This window comes from Diceros bicornis, chromosome 3 (assembly GCF_020826845.1).
Source record: "Diceros bicornis minor isolate mBicDic1 chromosome 3, mDicBic1.mat.cur, whole genome shotgun sequence".
In the NCBI taxonomy this organism is placed as follows: Eukaryota; Metazoa; Chordata; class Mammalia; order Perissodactyla; family Rhinocerotidae; genus Diceros; species Diceros bicornis.
Genome location: NC_080742.1, coordinates 35,249,526 through 35,266,658, shown reverse-complemented (window position 1 = coordinate 35,266,658; position 17,133 = coordinate 35,249,526). Strand labels below are relative to the sequence as shown.

General features: G+C 38.3%; 1 protein-coding gene across 7 annotated transcripts in view; it reads right to left on the bottom strand.

The window, feature by feature from the left end:
• Window positions 1–17,133, bottom strand: part of UMAD1 (UBAP1-MVB12-associated (UMA) domain containing 1) — a 245,805-nt gene that overhangs the window by 72,671 nt on the left and 156,001 nt on the right. For 3 of the 7 annotated variants that reach the window (XM_058526126.1, XM_058526108.1, XM_058526118.1), the window contains exon 5: window positions 17,030–17,078. The exons of the other annotated variants lie outside the window; for them this stretch is intronic. In XM_058526126.1, the coding sequence (XP_058382109.1) occupies window positions 17,030–17,078 (49 nt within the window). The remainder of the gene's footprint in view (window positions 1–17,029; window positions 17,079–17,133) is intronic. 7 annotated transcript variants of the gene reach the window in all.

Genomic DNA, 17,133 nt, shown 5'->3' with positions numbered 1-17,133 from the left:
ATGGCAAGCATTAAAAGCAGTTAAATATAGGGACCAGCCCCATGGCATAGTGGTTAAGTGCACGCGCTCCACTGCTGGCAGCCTGGGTTCGGATCCCGGGCGCGCACCGATGCACCGTTTGTCAAGCCATGCTGTGGCGGCGTCCCACGTAAAGTAGAGGAAGATCGGCATGGATGTTAGCTCAGGGCCAGTCTGCCTCAGCAGAGGAGGATTGGCATGGATGTTAGCTCAGGGCTGATCTTCCTCACAAAAATAAATAAATAAATAAAAACCTTAAAAAAAAACAGGCAGTTAAATACAGAGGTAAATCAGTGTAACTGTTGTGGATAGGAAACCAGAGTAAGAACAGTTACTCAATACAATTAATTAAATCCAACCCTTAAGATTACATTAATAAAGACTGTAAGTAAGAAAGAGTGTGTAAGATTACATTTTACATGTTACAAAGCAGAAAACAAAAAATATAATTATTGGATTTGACAGGTAGGCAAAATTTAGATTATAGAATGTTTTTAAAGAATGTAAAAATAATCACTTATGTAAATAAAAAAATAACATCTTCCATATCATTGGAGAAAAAACAAAACAAGATATTATCCATAGGAATGAAAAGAATAAAAACTAAAAGGAAGAAAAAAACCCCAGAAAAACCTAAAATAAGATAACTGATGTAAGATCACACATATCAGCTATTTCAATAAATGTGTTTTAAATCCTTTTATTGAAGGACAAATAATCTCCTTTGTTACCTAAAAGATGACTTTTATATAATGCCACGAGTCAGGCTAGCACACAATTCCATTTTATTTTCTTCCTATCACTTTCCACTACTAGAATTATTTTGTTTCTTACCCAGTTGTCTGCACTAGAATATAAACTCCATAGGAAAGAATCCTGGCTGTCTTGTTCGTGCCTATATTGCTAGTAGCTCAATAAATAAGTGTTGTATCAATCAGTGAATGAATGACTGACTGACTGAATGAATGACTAGAAGTCACAAAGAAAGATTAAAAATAAAAAGGCAAACAAAAAGCAGAAGTAATAAAAATGTCATATGAAAAGTGATATCAAAATACTTTAAAATATAGAAGATATTTTTATTGTTGATAAAAGAAAATCTATAATGAAATTTAAAAGTCATAAATATTGTTACATCAAATAATAGGATCAACATATATAAAGCAAAACAAAAACAGAGAAATACAGACAGAAAATGATAGAATTACAATGATGGTGAGTGACTAATACACTTCTAATAGTCTTCGATAGATTAGGTTGATAAAACATAAATAAGAACATACAGTATTTGAATAATTTACCCCCTTGAATGTGTGTGTGTATTTTATATGCATATAAATGACTTTGTACCCAAGAAAGTATTTTCTAAGGAGCCATATATTGTTTAATCAGAAAACAATCATTACTAAAAAATACTTACTAGATTCCATTGGAAAAAAACTTTTGACAAGCATTCTTCCCTGAAAGCTGTTAAAAAAATAATTCATGGGGGCCGGCCCGGTGGCGCAAGCGGTTAAGTGCGCGCGCTCCGCTGCGGCGGCCCGGGGTTCGCTGGTTCGGATCCCGGGCGCGCACCGACGCACTGCTTGGTAAGCCATGCTGTGGCGGCGTCCCATATAAAGTGGAGGAAGATGGGCACCGATGTTAGCCCAGGGCCGTCTTCCTCAGCAAAAAAAAAAAAAAGAGGAGGATTGGCGGATGTTAGCTCAGGGCTGATCTCCTCACAAAAAAAAAAAAAAAAAAAAAATCATGGAATTTAAATAAAAATTTGGAATAGATACAAATTTATCTAGATGGAAAAAAACATTTTAAGTCTTAAGTGTCTGGAAACCATTACTAAGACTGGTCTAACATTTTTGTAAATGTCAGATTTATCTAATACCTTCTAAGTAGTACAATCTCAAACAGACAAATAAATTACAAGATCTAACAAGCCTGAATGAGTGGACAGAAAAATGGAAGAATGCTTTCTGAAGGCACTAGTGCAGTACAGTTCAACAGCCACGTTTTTTTTTTTTTTCTTTTTTGTTTATTGCAGTAACATTGGTTTATAACGTATAAATTTCAGGTATACATCATTATAATATACTTCTATTTCTGCATAGATTACATCATGTTCACCACCCAAAAACTAATTACAACCCATCACCACACACATGTGCAGAATTATACCTTTCGCCCTCCTCCCTCCCCCCTTCCCCTCTGGTAACCACCAATCCAATCTCTGTCTCTATGTGTTTGTTTGTTGTTGTTATTATCCACTACTTAATGAGGGAGATCATACGGTATTTGACCTTCTCCCTCTGACTTATTTCACTTTGCATTATACCCTCAGTGTCCATCCATGTTGTCACAAATGGCTGGATTTCATCGTTTCTTATGGCTGAGTAGTATTCCATTGTGTATATATACCACAGCTTCTTTATCCATTCGTCCCTTGATGGGCACTTAGGTTGCTTCCAAGTCTTGGCTATTGTGAATAATGCTGCAATGAACACAGGGGTGCATGTATCTTTTCATTGCCATTTGCATGGAGTATCTTTTTCCATCCCTTCACTTTCAGTTTGTGAGTGTCTTTAGGTCTGAAGTGTGTCTCTTGTATGCAGCATATATATGGGTCTTGTTTTATCCAATCAGCCACCCTATGCCTTTTAATTGGAGCATTTAGTCCATTGACATTTAAAGTAGCTATTGACAAGTATGTACTTACTGCCATTTTTTAACTTTTTTTTTTTTCTCAGTGTTTTAGTAGTCCTCCTCTGTTCCTTTCTCCTTCTATACAGAATTGATGGTCTCTTTAGTTTGACCTCGGTCTGAAAGCTCTACTCTTTAACTTCCCTCCTCCCTCATTTTATATTTTTGATATTATATCTAACCTCTTTTTTGTGTATTTGTATCCATTACCCTCTTATCATGGAAACAGATAATTTTTCCTATTTGTGGTCTTCTTTTTTCCCCTTAAATCAGTCCCTTTAACATTTCTTGTAGCACTGGTTTCTTGGTGACAAACTCCTTTAATTTTTGCTTCTTTGGGAAACTTTTGATCTCTCCTTCCATTTTGAATGATAACCTTGCTAGGTAGAGTATTCTTGGAGGTAAGTTTTTTTCTTTTAGCACTTTAAATATATCGTGCCACTCTCTTATAGCCTGTAAGGTTTCTGCTGAGAAGTCAGCTGATAGCCTCATGGGGTTTCCTTTGTATGTAACTTGTCTTTCTCTTGCGGCTTTTAGGATTCTCTCTTTATCTTTAATTCTGGACATTTTGATTATGATGTGTCTTGGTGTGGGCCTCTTTGGGTTTATCTTGTTTGGGGCTCTCTGTGCTTCCTGTACCTGGATGTCTGTTTCCTTCATTAGGTTAGGGAAGTTTTCATCTATTATTTCTTGAAATAGATTCTCTGCCCCTTTGTCTCGCTCTTCTCCTTCCGGGACACCTATAACACGGATGTTAGTGTGCTTGATGTTGTCCCAGAGGTCCCTTAGAGTGTCCTCATTCTTTTTAATTCTTTTCTCTTTTACCTGTTCAGCTTGGGTAATTTCTTCTAGTCTTTCGTCCAGCTCGCAGATTCGTTCTTCTGTATCCTCTACTCTGCTTTTGAGTCCCTCTAGTGAATTTTTCATTTTCAGTATTGTATTCTTCATTTCTGATTGGTTCTTTTCTATATCTTCCATTTCTTTGTTGACGTTCTCACTGAGTTCATCTATTCTTCTCCCCAGATCAGTGAGCATCCTTAACACTCTTTGTTTGAACTCTCTGTTGGGTAGGTTGCTCATTTCTGTTTCACTTAGTTCCTTTTCTGGGGTTTTGTCCTGTTCTCTTACTTGGAATGTATTCCTTTGCCTCCTCATTTTGCCTCTTTCCCTGTGCTTGTGTCTACGTATTAGGTAGGTCAGCTACGTCTCCTGCTCTTGGATAGGTGACCTTATGTAAGTGATACCTTAGGAGGCCTGCCGTGTGCTTCCCTCAGTTCTCAATGTTCCAGGGGTCACCCCTATGTGGGCTATGTGTGTCCTTCTGTTGTGGCCTGTTTGCTCTCCCTGTAGGGGCCCAGGGAGGCTGAGTTATGCTCCTGGCCAGCTGTTGTAATGCTCAGCTGCTTGTAGTTGTTGTGGGCCCTTCAGTCTCTTTATCAGGTGTGGGGAGGCCCAGCACAGTTGGCTGCAAGTTCTAATACCACATTTGTGTTTCAGTATTTCTTTTAAGTGAGTAGGCCCCCAGCGAGCCACATGTTAAATAATGAATTTTTCTCCATAAAAACTATGTTAAATTTGATTTCAGAATGCTGTGTACAACTCTACAGGCTATGCCTTGAGAAATGAAAGGGAAAGAATGAAGGTAACATTTACTGAGCAAATATGTGTTGTTCTGATGTATAATTGCATTTAATAATCAGTACCTAAAAGTATGGCTGATTTCATTCATTCAACAAATATTTCCTAAGAACCTCCACTATGCCAGGCATTGTTATAAGCACTAGGAAGGACATATAATAAAATTAGGTGAAATATATTGTATAGTAGTAGATGTGATTGGTACTATAAAGAAAAATAAAGCAGAAAGGAGGGATGGAGATGTTGGAGTAGAGAATTACAATTTTAAATAAAGTTAGTCAGGAAAGGCTTTCCAGAGAAAATGGTAACTGAACAAACACTTGTTGGAGATGAGGGAAGGGTGTTCCAGGCCAGAATAGTGAATGCAAAGGTTCTGAGGCAGGAGTTGAAACAGCCAGGAGGCAGTGAGGTTGAAGCAACGTGAACAAAGGAAATGGCAGTAGGAGAGGGGGCTACTGGGAGACCAGACTATGTACGTCCTTGAGGTTATGGTCAAAGACTTTGGCTTGTACTAGAAACTGATCTGCATTATGTTTGAAAAGAATCACTACGTCCTTTGAGTATCTGAGAGTAGACTGCTGAGCAGCAAGGATCGACGAAGGGAGAGTTAAGAAGCTACTACAGTAATCCAGGTAGGAGATAATGGTTGCTTGGACCTAGGTGGCAGTGAAGGGGGCAAGAAATGATGGATTCTGAATGTTTCTGTAGCTACAGCCAACAGAATTTGCTGGTGAATCGGATAGAGATAAGACATAAGAGGAGTCAGCATAACTCCAAAGATTCACCCTGAGCAACTAGAAAGATAAAGTTGTATCGTTTCCATTTTACAGAAAAGGTAACTAGATATTGTTCCAAAGCTCACAGTCTTTCCACCATGCCTCATTTTTTTTTTTTTTTTTTTCGGTGAGGAACATTAGCCCTGAGCTAACATCCATTGCCAATCCTCCTCTTTTTGCTGAGGAAGACTGGCCCTGGGCTAACATCCATGCCCGTCTTCCTCTACTTTCTACGGAATGCTGCCACAGCATGGCTTGACAAGCAGTGCGTCGGTGCGCGCCCGGGATCCAAACCCGCGATCCCCAGGCCACCAAAGCAGAGCGCGTGCACTTAACTGCTATGCCACCGGGCGGTCCCACACGATGCCTCATTACTTGAGGCAAAAGGCAACTGAAATTATATGCACAGACCATCTACCATAGGGATCACAGACTTTTCATTTTACAAGTGAGGGTTGAGAAGACATTTTCTTTTAATAATTGGTAATATCTTCCTGAATTATGAGATTTATTTTTCAATGACCTGGTGAAGCCTGAAAATGCAAAAAGGCTGGAAAGAGGAGAGGAAATTTATGGATGACAGAATCATATCAGGTTAAGTAGGGATGGCAGGGATACTGGGGTAAATCTCCACATTCTTGAGGCTGATGCCATGATAAATTATCCATAGAACCTCCTTGGAAACCAGTGTGTGACAGAATGAGATAGAGAACAGACTTTCCTGAGATAAAATATGAGAATCCTGTTTTGTACTCTGGCTTCTTCATCTCAAGTGTTTCAAATAGAAACTTGAAAAAGTAACACCAATGTTCTAGCTGCTTTTCAGGGATTAAAGATATTTTTTAAGCATATACACAGAGCTGTGTTTTGGACATTAAGCATGTATGTATAGCTTTCCAATTAGTTTTTCATAATATAAAGATTAATAGGCTCCAAGAAATGTATTTGTTTAATTTATTCAAGCTTTCTTTTATATTCTCTCATTTGCCATATTGACAGGATGCCCCAGCAATACAAGTTGATTTTGTTGTTGTTGAGATAAAATATAATTCTTTTCCACTATTCTTATTGGAAACATTACATTGGATAGCTATAATTAATTTTCTTCTATCCTGCCATCTTTGTTTGTATAAACGTGCCATAGTGTGATAATTCCCAAGAGTTAGCTCTCTTAAATCTGCCCCCCTCCTGACATCCCTATTTCAATGAAAGGTACTTCTCTCTTTCTTCCCAGGCATCTTGACCCAGCTCCTTCCTGTCCTTCACCTCTATGTCAGGACTGTTGCCAATATCAAGAAATACTCACTCTGCAGTATGCCTCATGTATATAGTAACTCTCTCTTTCACTCCCAGTGCTAACAGTCCAGAGATGACTCTGGTCTTAATTTTGGCAGTATATCTGAATGCATCTCCTCTCCTCTAGTCTGTCCCTGCTGCACTTCATGTGGCATGCTGGGGCCTGCTTAATTTTAAATCACGGCTCTGGGCGTATCACTCTATCAAAACCGTATAGTGGCTTCATGTTGACAGCTGAATTAAGTACAAATTTTTCTGCCTACCCTTCACGCCTCCCCAATGTGGCCCCAAGCTGCCTTTCCAGTCTTATCTCCTACCACTTCCTTTACAAGGTCGCTACAGCTCTAGCAAAACCAATCACTCTTCCCTGAACCTGCCTCCATTTTAGCAGTTCTGGGACTTTGCTCACGCAAAAACATTGTCTCTTGTCTTTCAAATTTCCCCTCTTGTGTATCAAAAGCTGACCTATCTTTCAGGTCCTATCTCAAATGCAGCTTCTAAGAAGCTTCTGCCGATGCCCCTGATCAGCGTGACCACCAGCTCCACTGAACTCCCACCCCTGAGCCCAGCACTTTGTTTGTACAGCGCTTACTGTAGTCTGCAGACCTGAGCACCTTTCTTATCCTCAACACTTTATTCTAAGCTCCTAGAAAGTGACAAGAGTGCTTTGCTCATCTCGGAATCTCCCATGGTGGTAGGATGGTGCCTGACACAAAGTTGAGTTCAAGGATTATCAGTGATGAGAAGTGTTAAAGAGTAGACATCTTAAAAGAGCCTGTCTTTATAGTTACCATTAAAAGCCATGAACATTCCCCTTTCACTTAATAACAGGATATCAGTGGAGACAAACGGATATAACAGTATCTTTCTGGTCCCTTCAGTATTCTTTCTACTCTTCTGTATAAATAGAATTTACATTATAGTGATTAAAAGTCCCCTATAAAATGGTGTCATGAGGCCATATCTGGGAAGAGAGGATCAGTATGTACCAATCTGTTCCTTACTCACTATGTGGTGAGTAAGGAGAATATGAGATGATGTGTTTGGATTAGATACAGAAAGGAAATGGAGTTTTCAAGGGAGAAAAAAATTACAAAAGAAAAACCTGCTTCACAAAATGCAGTCTGTGGAAAATCTTTCAGCTGAATGTCAAAATTAAGAAAAATCAATAAAACCTTTGAAACCAGAACTATGTGAAAGGCTTTTTAGGCTTGATGGCAAAATACAAGGCGATGGCTTCAAGAAAGTAAAATCTTTCTCTGTAACCGCAAAGGCAATTCTTCAATATTCAGGAGCCTCCGTGGCCCCAAAATATGCTTAGCACAAATTGCTTATTACACAGATAGGGACAGTCAAGATTCAAAGGGCCAGCGTTTTCAAAAGGAGTTTTACCAAGGCTGTAATTAGTCGTTCTGGCAAAAACTGCATACACGTCTAATTGCGCACACAATTGGCTAATTGTTTCCTCAAAATAAAGGGTAAAGGGTTAATTGTATCCACATCTGGCCACAAAGAAAGAGATTGTCCTTTGAAAATATGACACTACACTTAGACGAAAATTTGCATTAAACAACCATCCCTATTACTACTAATAATTATAATAATACCACATGCTTACAAATTAATACCTTTCATCATGACCCTGAAAACACTTTACAAACATTAATTAATCTCACAATACTCCTAAGGTATGAAAGGTGATTATCCCAATGGTGTCAATGAGGAAATACAGTCAAGTTAGGTAATTGTCAAAAAGCCACAAAGGGAATTGGAGTTCCCAGCCCCTGGCTCTGAACACTGGCCCAGTCACCAGGGAAGTTCAATGGGGACTCTGGTTCACATAATGAGCAAAAATGAGCCTAAAACCAATGCAAAACTAAGTAATCAAATTTCAAAATAGAGAAAACTGGCCTGTGATTTAGAGACTACTTTGACTTCTTTTATTCAAAGCAACATAGCATCAAGAATGGAGGTAATAAGTAAAACTTTTTTGTTCCTTGGTTTGATTTTATGATCAAATATTTCAGATAATCAAAAAAAAGTACAGAGAATCATATGATGCATTCCCAATGAATCGTACTTTCAAAAATATGTAAGAGGAATGAGTTTCTGCAAGAGATGGGTACTTAGGATGTTCTGGCTATAGCACTTGTGAGATGAGGACACGCTGGACATAAAGACATGAGCTGAGGGACTAAAACAGAGTAAAATTAATGTTACCTTAATTCTAACTGTTGTGAATTTACATCAAATCACTAGTCAGGAGCATCCAATCTACACTACCCCAGAATATCTAACTTAATACAAATAAATTTCCTTATAAATGCATAAGTGTATCATTAGTATTTGAGTAACCTTAATCTTCTTTAAGAATGAGAGAGACATAAGGGCTCATTTTTAACAACAACAAAATATACATTTAGGACTGATTTATTTTTTTTTATAATTACAAAAAATATTCTTGTAGCCACATCAGAAAACGTTTGGGTGATTTTCTTATTCACCACAACTGATCATTAAATTCTCTACGCGGCTACTTATAAAGATGTGGAGATATAAACATGCTCCAATTCAATTCAATTCACTTATCTGGTGAAGACACAGTGCTGGAAGATACAAGATGATCAAGACACAGTTCCTGCTTTCACAGACTTGTGGTCTGTGCGTTTATTTATATTCACTCAAGCCCCAATATATCTCTTTCTACAAAGGTTTAAGGCAATATCCAACAGAAAAATAAAGAAAACACTGAAATAGGCAGGGACAAGGAACATAGAAACAAAATATGCTGAAGATAAGAATCAGTATGACTGTGTTTCTACTCTTCAAAGTTGCCTCAAAGTTACTGGGCACCCTGAGCAAAAAAGAAAGACACATGTGTTTAAAAAAAAAAAAAAAGGAAAGAGTGGGAAAAAAGAGAGAACGAGACACTCATATAACTAAATTTTTTAAAATGCCTACTACAGGTAAAAATCGGTATAATGTGGGAGTGCCTAAAACAGAGAACTGACTTCGGAGAGGGGAACCTGAGAAAACAGTCACATTCTGGGCTGGGCACGCAGGTCAGAGCTGAGTTCCACAGTGGCTGCTGCAGACAGGGCATCCACACTCAAAACACAACCAAAGAAGCAAGCTGTGCAAGCACGAGGCATGTCTGAGAAGTGGAAGTAGATTCTAACACAAAGTGGAGGAGAAATGCACTAGAGGACCCTGGCAGGAGTTGCAGGCCCACTGCAAATGCCGTGCTAAGCTCTGCACGTTTCTGTTAAGTAATAGGTAACACTAGATTTTTGAGGGGGGGAGGGGCAGACGGAAATACTTGTTCTTTTCTTTCTTTCTTTTTTCCTTTTCTTGTTAAGTACAAAACTCGCACACTGTTCAAGGAATAGACCAAAAAGGCAAAAGTCAGGAGGAAGAAAGATCTGTCAGGAGGCTCTGTAATAAATCAAATGCGGGATGACAGGGTCTGATCTCTGGTCCTGGCATAGGAGAGGTAAAGAAGAGGACACACAAGAGACTCTCTGACGGCACTTAGTGAATAATTAAATGTGAAGAAAAGGATGAGCCTCACTTGACTTGAGCCTCTAAATGCGACCTGACCAAGCACATCCAGAAGGCTGACAACGCATGTTTTCTCAATTGTGTTATTAGGACTAGTGTCAATAAATTTAACATATTCCTTTGTGTCATAAATATTTTTCATCAGTGAAAAGTATACAAAATTGTTTTTTAAGATTATATCAGAATATGAAATATATCTTTCTTTAAAATAAAAATGAAATGTGCTATTTCCGCCAGACCCATGATATGAGACCTAAAGCACTGGTTTTATTTCTAGCTGAGGTTTCAGCATTTTCCTTTTTCTGTTCATTTGCATTTATAACAAGTAAAATGAACTTGAACTTTTTTTCAGAGATTCAAAAGACTTGTACTCACTAAGTGTCTTTGTAGTCCCCTCCCACATTGCCAGGGATAATGCAAAACTATGACCAAAGTAGATGCTTAAAAATTACTTGCTGAGGGGCCGGCCCCGTGGCGTAGTGGTTAAGTTCAGTGCGCTCTGCTTCAGTGGCCTGGGTTTGCAGGTTCCGGTCCCAGGCGAGGACATACACCACAAGTCAGCCACACTGTGGCAGCAACCCACATACAAAATAGAGGAAGATGGGCACAGATGTTAGCTCAGGGCTAATCTTCCTCAAACAAAAAAAAAAAGGGGGAAGATTGGCAACAGATGTTAGCTCAGCAGGACTCTTCCTCAGCAAAAAAAAAAATTACTTGCTGAATGAATAAATTTAAAAATAAAATCACCTGTTCCTCAAACCTGTAGACAGTTATTGCTGTTAGTATTAGATTACCTGTTAAATGCAGGGGTGTAAGTGATTGCAGTTCATTAAATGACAATTTAAAAATTTTATCAGGAAAAATCTATTTCCTAAATAATTTACCCTTTTCACCAGGGCTAGCGTAAGAACTGCTACAGGGAGAAAGAACAAGAAAATGTTTGGGACATATTCCAACACACTTATAACATTTCCTTAGAAAGTGACATGACTATATCATCAATATTATATAATTAGAAATTTTACTCCTTATAACAGTGTTCCATCTTTGTGTTTTGAAGGAAAACCACTGATGTTTATCTGCCCTAAAGATAACATTATTGTCAATGACCTCCTAATCACGTACAAAATAGAGGTCAAACTTTTAGATTTGACATTCAAAGCCCTAGATGATGTGGGCCAATTGACTTCTAGTGATAATTGCCTCTAATCTCCTGGTCAGTGATTCCTGAGGAGAGAAGGTTTGTACCACTGGTTATGCAAGTGCTGAGGAGGAGGAGCACGGGGAGGCTGGGGTTCAGAAGGGTTTCATGAGCAAGAAGGAAGGCAGGGTGGAGGGCAAGACAGGTCAGGGGCTATCTCCTTTCTTTTCTGGATCAAAGCCTTCATTGGCAGCCCCTCAGCTCCCGCACGTGCGAGCATGTGTGCGTATACACAGAGGTCAGCAGGGATAGGGCCCCTGGGGGTTGACCTAGCTGCAGTGAACTCAGAAGCAGGGGCTCTGGGAAGCCTGAGGCAGAGCTGTAGCACCTGATTCTGATTCAGTGACTCGGCAGTTAGGGGTTTGGATAGAGTCCAACACATCTGAATTAAAGTTTGAGCCACATAATAGCTAAGTGACCTGGGCAAGTCATTTGACTTTTCTGAGTGTCAGTTTTCTCAACTATAAAATGGGGAGACCTAAATGATATAATATATGTGTGTACACTGCACTCAGCGCAGTACCTAAGCATAGTAGAAAAGCAATAAATAATAGCTTTGATTATTATTACTGAATGCCAGATCCAGAATACCAGAGCTCTGGGAATCAGACTTCTAACCTCATTCATCCATTTACCCAACCAGCAACTATCAAAAACCCCTCTGCTTCCTAAACACTCGGTTGTACATGCAAATAAAGAATTCAGTGAAAATATTTTGAACTTGATAAAAAGTTTTCATAAGTATTTTCCCAAACAAGATGGCAGTGGTGAATGGCAAAGGAAGTCTTTTGTTCCACCACTTTTTGAACATTATCCAGTAATCTGACACCTTCAAAAAAAGAGAATGATTCTGAAAATCGCCTTACAATGGCTTCTTGAAACAAACAGTTGCTCAAAAAAAGTCATCTAAACCATTATGGTTAAAAATCAATTCTACAAACAATCTATGAGAGAATTTATATATTTTCAACTTTATATACATGTGAATTGGAATTTTTGCTGCTGGTTAACATTAACGGTAAGAACCAGAATTATCTCATTGGATGTAGAATCTCATCTTTGTCTTAAACAACATGTGACTGAGCCAAATATTCCTTTACTACTCTGACTGATCACAGAATGTTCCATTTTCCCCTCTAAAGAACTTAATTTAATTTAGGTTTACTATTCTACTTCATTATGTATTTTAAAATTTTAATATCACCATTTTCTTAAGTTACCTTTTAGTTGGCAAGTAAAGTTGGTTTTGCGTTTACGATATTGGTGTGAAATTTTTAAATATATGTATTAAGTTAAAACTCAGGGTTAATTTTTAAAATATAAGTAATATCTTAAAATACTAAAAATATTTAAATAATATATAAATATATTAACATAAATATCCTAAAGCAACAGGTGTACAAGTCAAAGGTGGGGGCACTGCCTCCTTGTTTGCTGTCCAAATCTATCTCCCACCTTTTGCAGAAGGTCACTTGGCCACTGCAGCCACAGTGATCACTCTGTGAATTCTGAACTTCTCCTATAGAATTTAGTCTATACTATATGATTTAGTTTTTACTATATGATTAATTCATAACCATATGCTATAATGTACCCTTAAAGTTTTCATGTGTCTGTGTCCTGGACTATCAGACTGATAAAACACTTGAGAGCAAAAAGAATTCATTCATCTCCTTGGCACTGAGCGTAGCATTAGGCGAACAGTAGGCATGCTATACATATTTTCCAAATAGTCTTATAATTCCTTATATTTCATTAAAATAATTACATCTTAAAGGAAATTCTATTATAATAAGAATGAAAATAAACTAATTTTTAGTTCTAAATATTTTTTTATTTGAATGATGCCATAAAGACAAAAGATAACAAATTATCTGCCCTAATTTGAATTGTTATGCAACTAGTGATCTTACATCAGTGGGCTTTTTCCCTTCCTCCTTAGTTATGGATATGTATTGTGGCAATGCGCCCAGCTAACATTTCCCAGCCATCCTTGCTGGTAGAGGTAGTCAATGCGATTTAAGTGAAAACTGTTGGATGGGGCTTTTGGAAAAGCTATTTAAAGGGGGCTTGCTTTTCCCTCAATCCCCTCCTTCTGTGGTTGGAGATGCAGCAGCCATCTTGTAATAAAAACACTACCTGGTGTATGGAAGCCACACATTAAAGGTGGTGGAGCAGGAAGATAGAAGTCTAGGATATTGATGGTATCATGGAGCCATTATATCGGCCCTCAACTGCTGAACTCAGGACATTTTTAGATGAATAATTAATTTATTAATTAACTTCCATGATTGGGTACGTCCTGAGGGGATGGAACATAAGACATACGTTTCCCTGTAGGAAGATTAGTCAAGAAAGGAGCAATGTCAGGCTACTATAATCAATCTCTTCCTCTCTCTCCCGCCCTTTCCCCCTGCACCCCTCTCCCATCCCCTGATTCCATTCCCACCCCAAAGTGACTGATGGGGTAGAAGGTACAAAAAACAAAAGGAGAGAGACAGAACCTGAAGGGAGAGGGTGCCAAAGGCAAACATAGGTTTCTTCATTACATAAGGCTGCCCATGGCCACCCCGCTATATGGGAGTACTTTATTTACTCTACAAAAAAATTCCCTAGTTAACTAATAAACAGCATTGGCAGATTAGCTATTCAGTTGAAAATTAAGAGTTACATTTCTATTCACCAACTGTTGTGGAAGAAAGGACAAAACTGTGGGTAGCAAGCAGCTAAAGCACAGGACCAGTTCAATGGGACTGGATTTGCCTCAAGTTTTCCCCGTGGACAGCTGATCCACTCAGGCACTCAAACACTTCTCAGGTGCTTGTTATTTTCTAGGTTCTGTGCTAGAAACTAGAAATTCGGGAATAATGATGATGATGATAATGTCTTGTCCTCAAAAAACTTGCGAACTTCGACAGGAGACAGACATGTAAATAAACCATTACAATACTGTGATGTATGTGATGCCACAGATGCAGACAAAAGCTGAAGGAGGCGAGCAGAATTCACCCTAAGGAGAGTGAAGGGGGGTCAGGGAAAGCCTCACAGAGCAAATGATGCCTATAAAGGATTTTCAGGGATGAACAGGATTTCTCTAGGGAGATAAAAGGGGATATGCATTCCAGTCGGAGCAATGCACAAAAAGCTGGAGGTATGAAGATGCAAGGTGTGCTTGAGGCACTAGCAATACTCATTATTGCTGTAGCATAAAGTGCTGAGAAAGAAGTAAAAGGGAATTATGTAGAGCCCAGGTCAGGAAGGGCATTGAATGCCATGCTAATCAGTGTGGACTTCATCTGATAAGTTGTCTGAGAGTGAGCCAGTGGTACGTAAGATTTATGCTTTAGAAAAATCACTGCTGGCTGTCACTTTGGAAGAGAGTGAGGCTGGAGGAAGGAATATCACCTAGGAAACCTTAGTGATAATACAGATGACAAGGGAGGAAGAGGTGCATGTTGAGTGGTTCTTCTCCGGTTCTGTTGTGTGGAGGGTGAGGTGGGGGAGAAGGGAGAGGGAAGGCAAGTTAAAATCTTTCACCTAGACGGCGGTGTTCATTTTGGAAGCGTCACTTTTCACCCATCTGCCATCCACATTTATAAAGCACACAGGAAATGCATGTTCTCTCTGAATTCACTCTTTTTAAGTTTTTTTTTTTTAATCTCTAATTATACTGCTAGAGATTTCATACTAAACGAGCCAAAAATAGAGATAGGTATGAAGGAGAATCCGAACTCTGCCGTAGGTGTCCTCTTAGCTTTCAGACTCAGTATTTGCACTTTACAAGGGAGCATTTTCTTCTTTTTTAAAATGAGAAGTGGGCAAGATGAGAACAGAGTGTGCCCTTTCCTAACTCCCCCTCCCCCCCAAAAAAGTAGATAAGTGAGAAAACTTGCATGCACTTTGGGCTTCAAAGAATTAAACCCATATTATGATATTATCTCTAAGTCCTGGATTGAGACAGGATGATCAGCAAACAGCATTGTGCAGAAGGGCCAAGCATAGAATTTACCAGACTCAGGAGTTCTGTGAGTTAATAAGAGAGCTGAGTTATGGTTATAGATGCCAGATCAAATACAGACAATTTTTTTAGTCTAAGTATGACCCAAATATTTCATGAGACAAACTTATACTAAAAAATTATCTGTTATCTGAAATTCAAATTTAACTGGGCATCCAGTATTTTTATTTGCTAAATTTGGCAGTCCTATTTATGGTAGTGTCTTAAGGGGAGAAAGTTGGCTCAATTAATCACCTATTTATCTTATTTGTAGCATTTTGGTTTCTTTTATGCAATAGGAAATGTTTTAGCTACTTATGAGGGAATTATGAAGCACAACAACATAAAAATGTGAACATAATTGACAAGTAAGTTAAAAAACTTTCCCAACAATATTGGGAATCTCATCTTTTAAAATTTAAAAACTGTGCCATTTAATACAGCTGGGGGGGGGGGTGTCCACTCCTAACCAATGAAACAGTATACTAACAATTTTGAAGAAAGAATAAATAATGTCCATTGACATATTATAAATACTAAACTTCAAAGACAAGTATTTCTCAAGAACAAGCAGCCCACAAGAATATAGAGGCATAAAAACTTTTCTAAAGAGAGAACACTTAGAAAAAAAATTTTTTAACAAAACATACAAGTTTGTGATAAATGAGAGAAAAGACACTCCCCCCCCAAAAAAAGGTTTTGATGTTCACGAGGTCTTATTAATACGTCCTCAATTGACTGCCAGAAAAATAGGGTGACGGGGCCATCTTTGGAATCCAGGGTGAGGTGGGAAGACCATCCAAATCTGGAAATCTTGCAGCCTTGACACTAAAGCACTGTGGCTATATTTTATGTACTTTCTGCTCACTTTTATTACTTCCAGACCTCTTTCCTCATTAAAGTACAGATATAAACTGGGAGCTACTTATAGGGTAGACACCGAATAGTCTGTCTGCTGGTGAGATACAGACCTCCACCTTGCATGCATATCAGCCAGAGAAAAAAGAGCCCTTATTCATCAAATTTAAAAAGCGCTCTCTCATTTCATGCTAATTGTATGGTCCTTTGCATGATATACAAAAGATTGCCTAAGATGAAAGGTGTTAAAAAGAAAACTACCAGTCCCAGACTTTTCTTTGGAACAACATTAACTTATTACTTTTTTAGAGAAAGAAAATGACTAATTCAAGTATTATATTTACCTTCACGAATGACTTTTATAGGTTTTATTATTATCAAGGTTTATCCAACTGCCTCTTCCTGCCTAACATAATGTGACTTCATTCTACTAATCTCACTGCTCCAAAACCCTTTAGGTTGGTGTCGACCAGTTCATAAATTAAAAAATTTAAAATAACGTACACACAGATTTTATATTTTTTTCACAAAGGAAATAGTTAAACCTCACTGAAAAAGAGAGGCTGATTATTAATAAATGCTTGCTCCCCAGCTCCTACAACATGTAGGTTCTGCTTCGGCTGGTTCCTTATAAAAGCACAATATCAAAAACTCATTTTTGGTTTTGCATATTATTATCAGTAATAATATGTAATATATTAAGTGACAGAATATTATTCAAGGGTTGTAAATAAGACGATAAGCCATGATAATTTATGACACACCATAATTTATGGTATATGGTAATATATGATTGGGTCTTTGAAAACCTATGTTAATTTAGATTTATGTTACTATAAATATCAACTGATTATTAACAACCATGTAAAGGCCATCAGGGGAAGAGGTGGAAGGGAGAGAAACAGCAGGTGCAAGTCATTCTCTTGGGCTGCACAACAACAAAGTGACCCTTATTAATTCCATAACTATCTATCGATGGCTAGCAGTTACCTGAATCAGGGTTGGCAATTCCAAAGAACAGCTGCTTCAACCTGCAGCCCTTGAAGAGAGCAAAAGGATACTTGGGCTTCCAAGACTTCCCAAAGGATTGACTG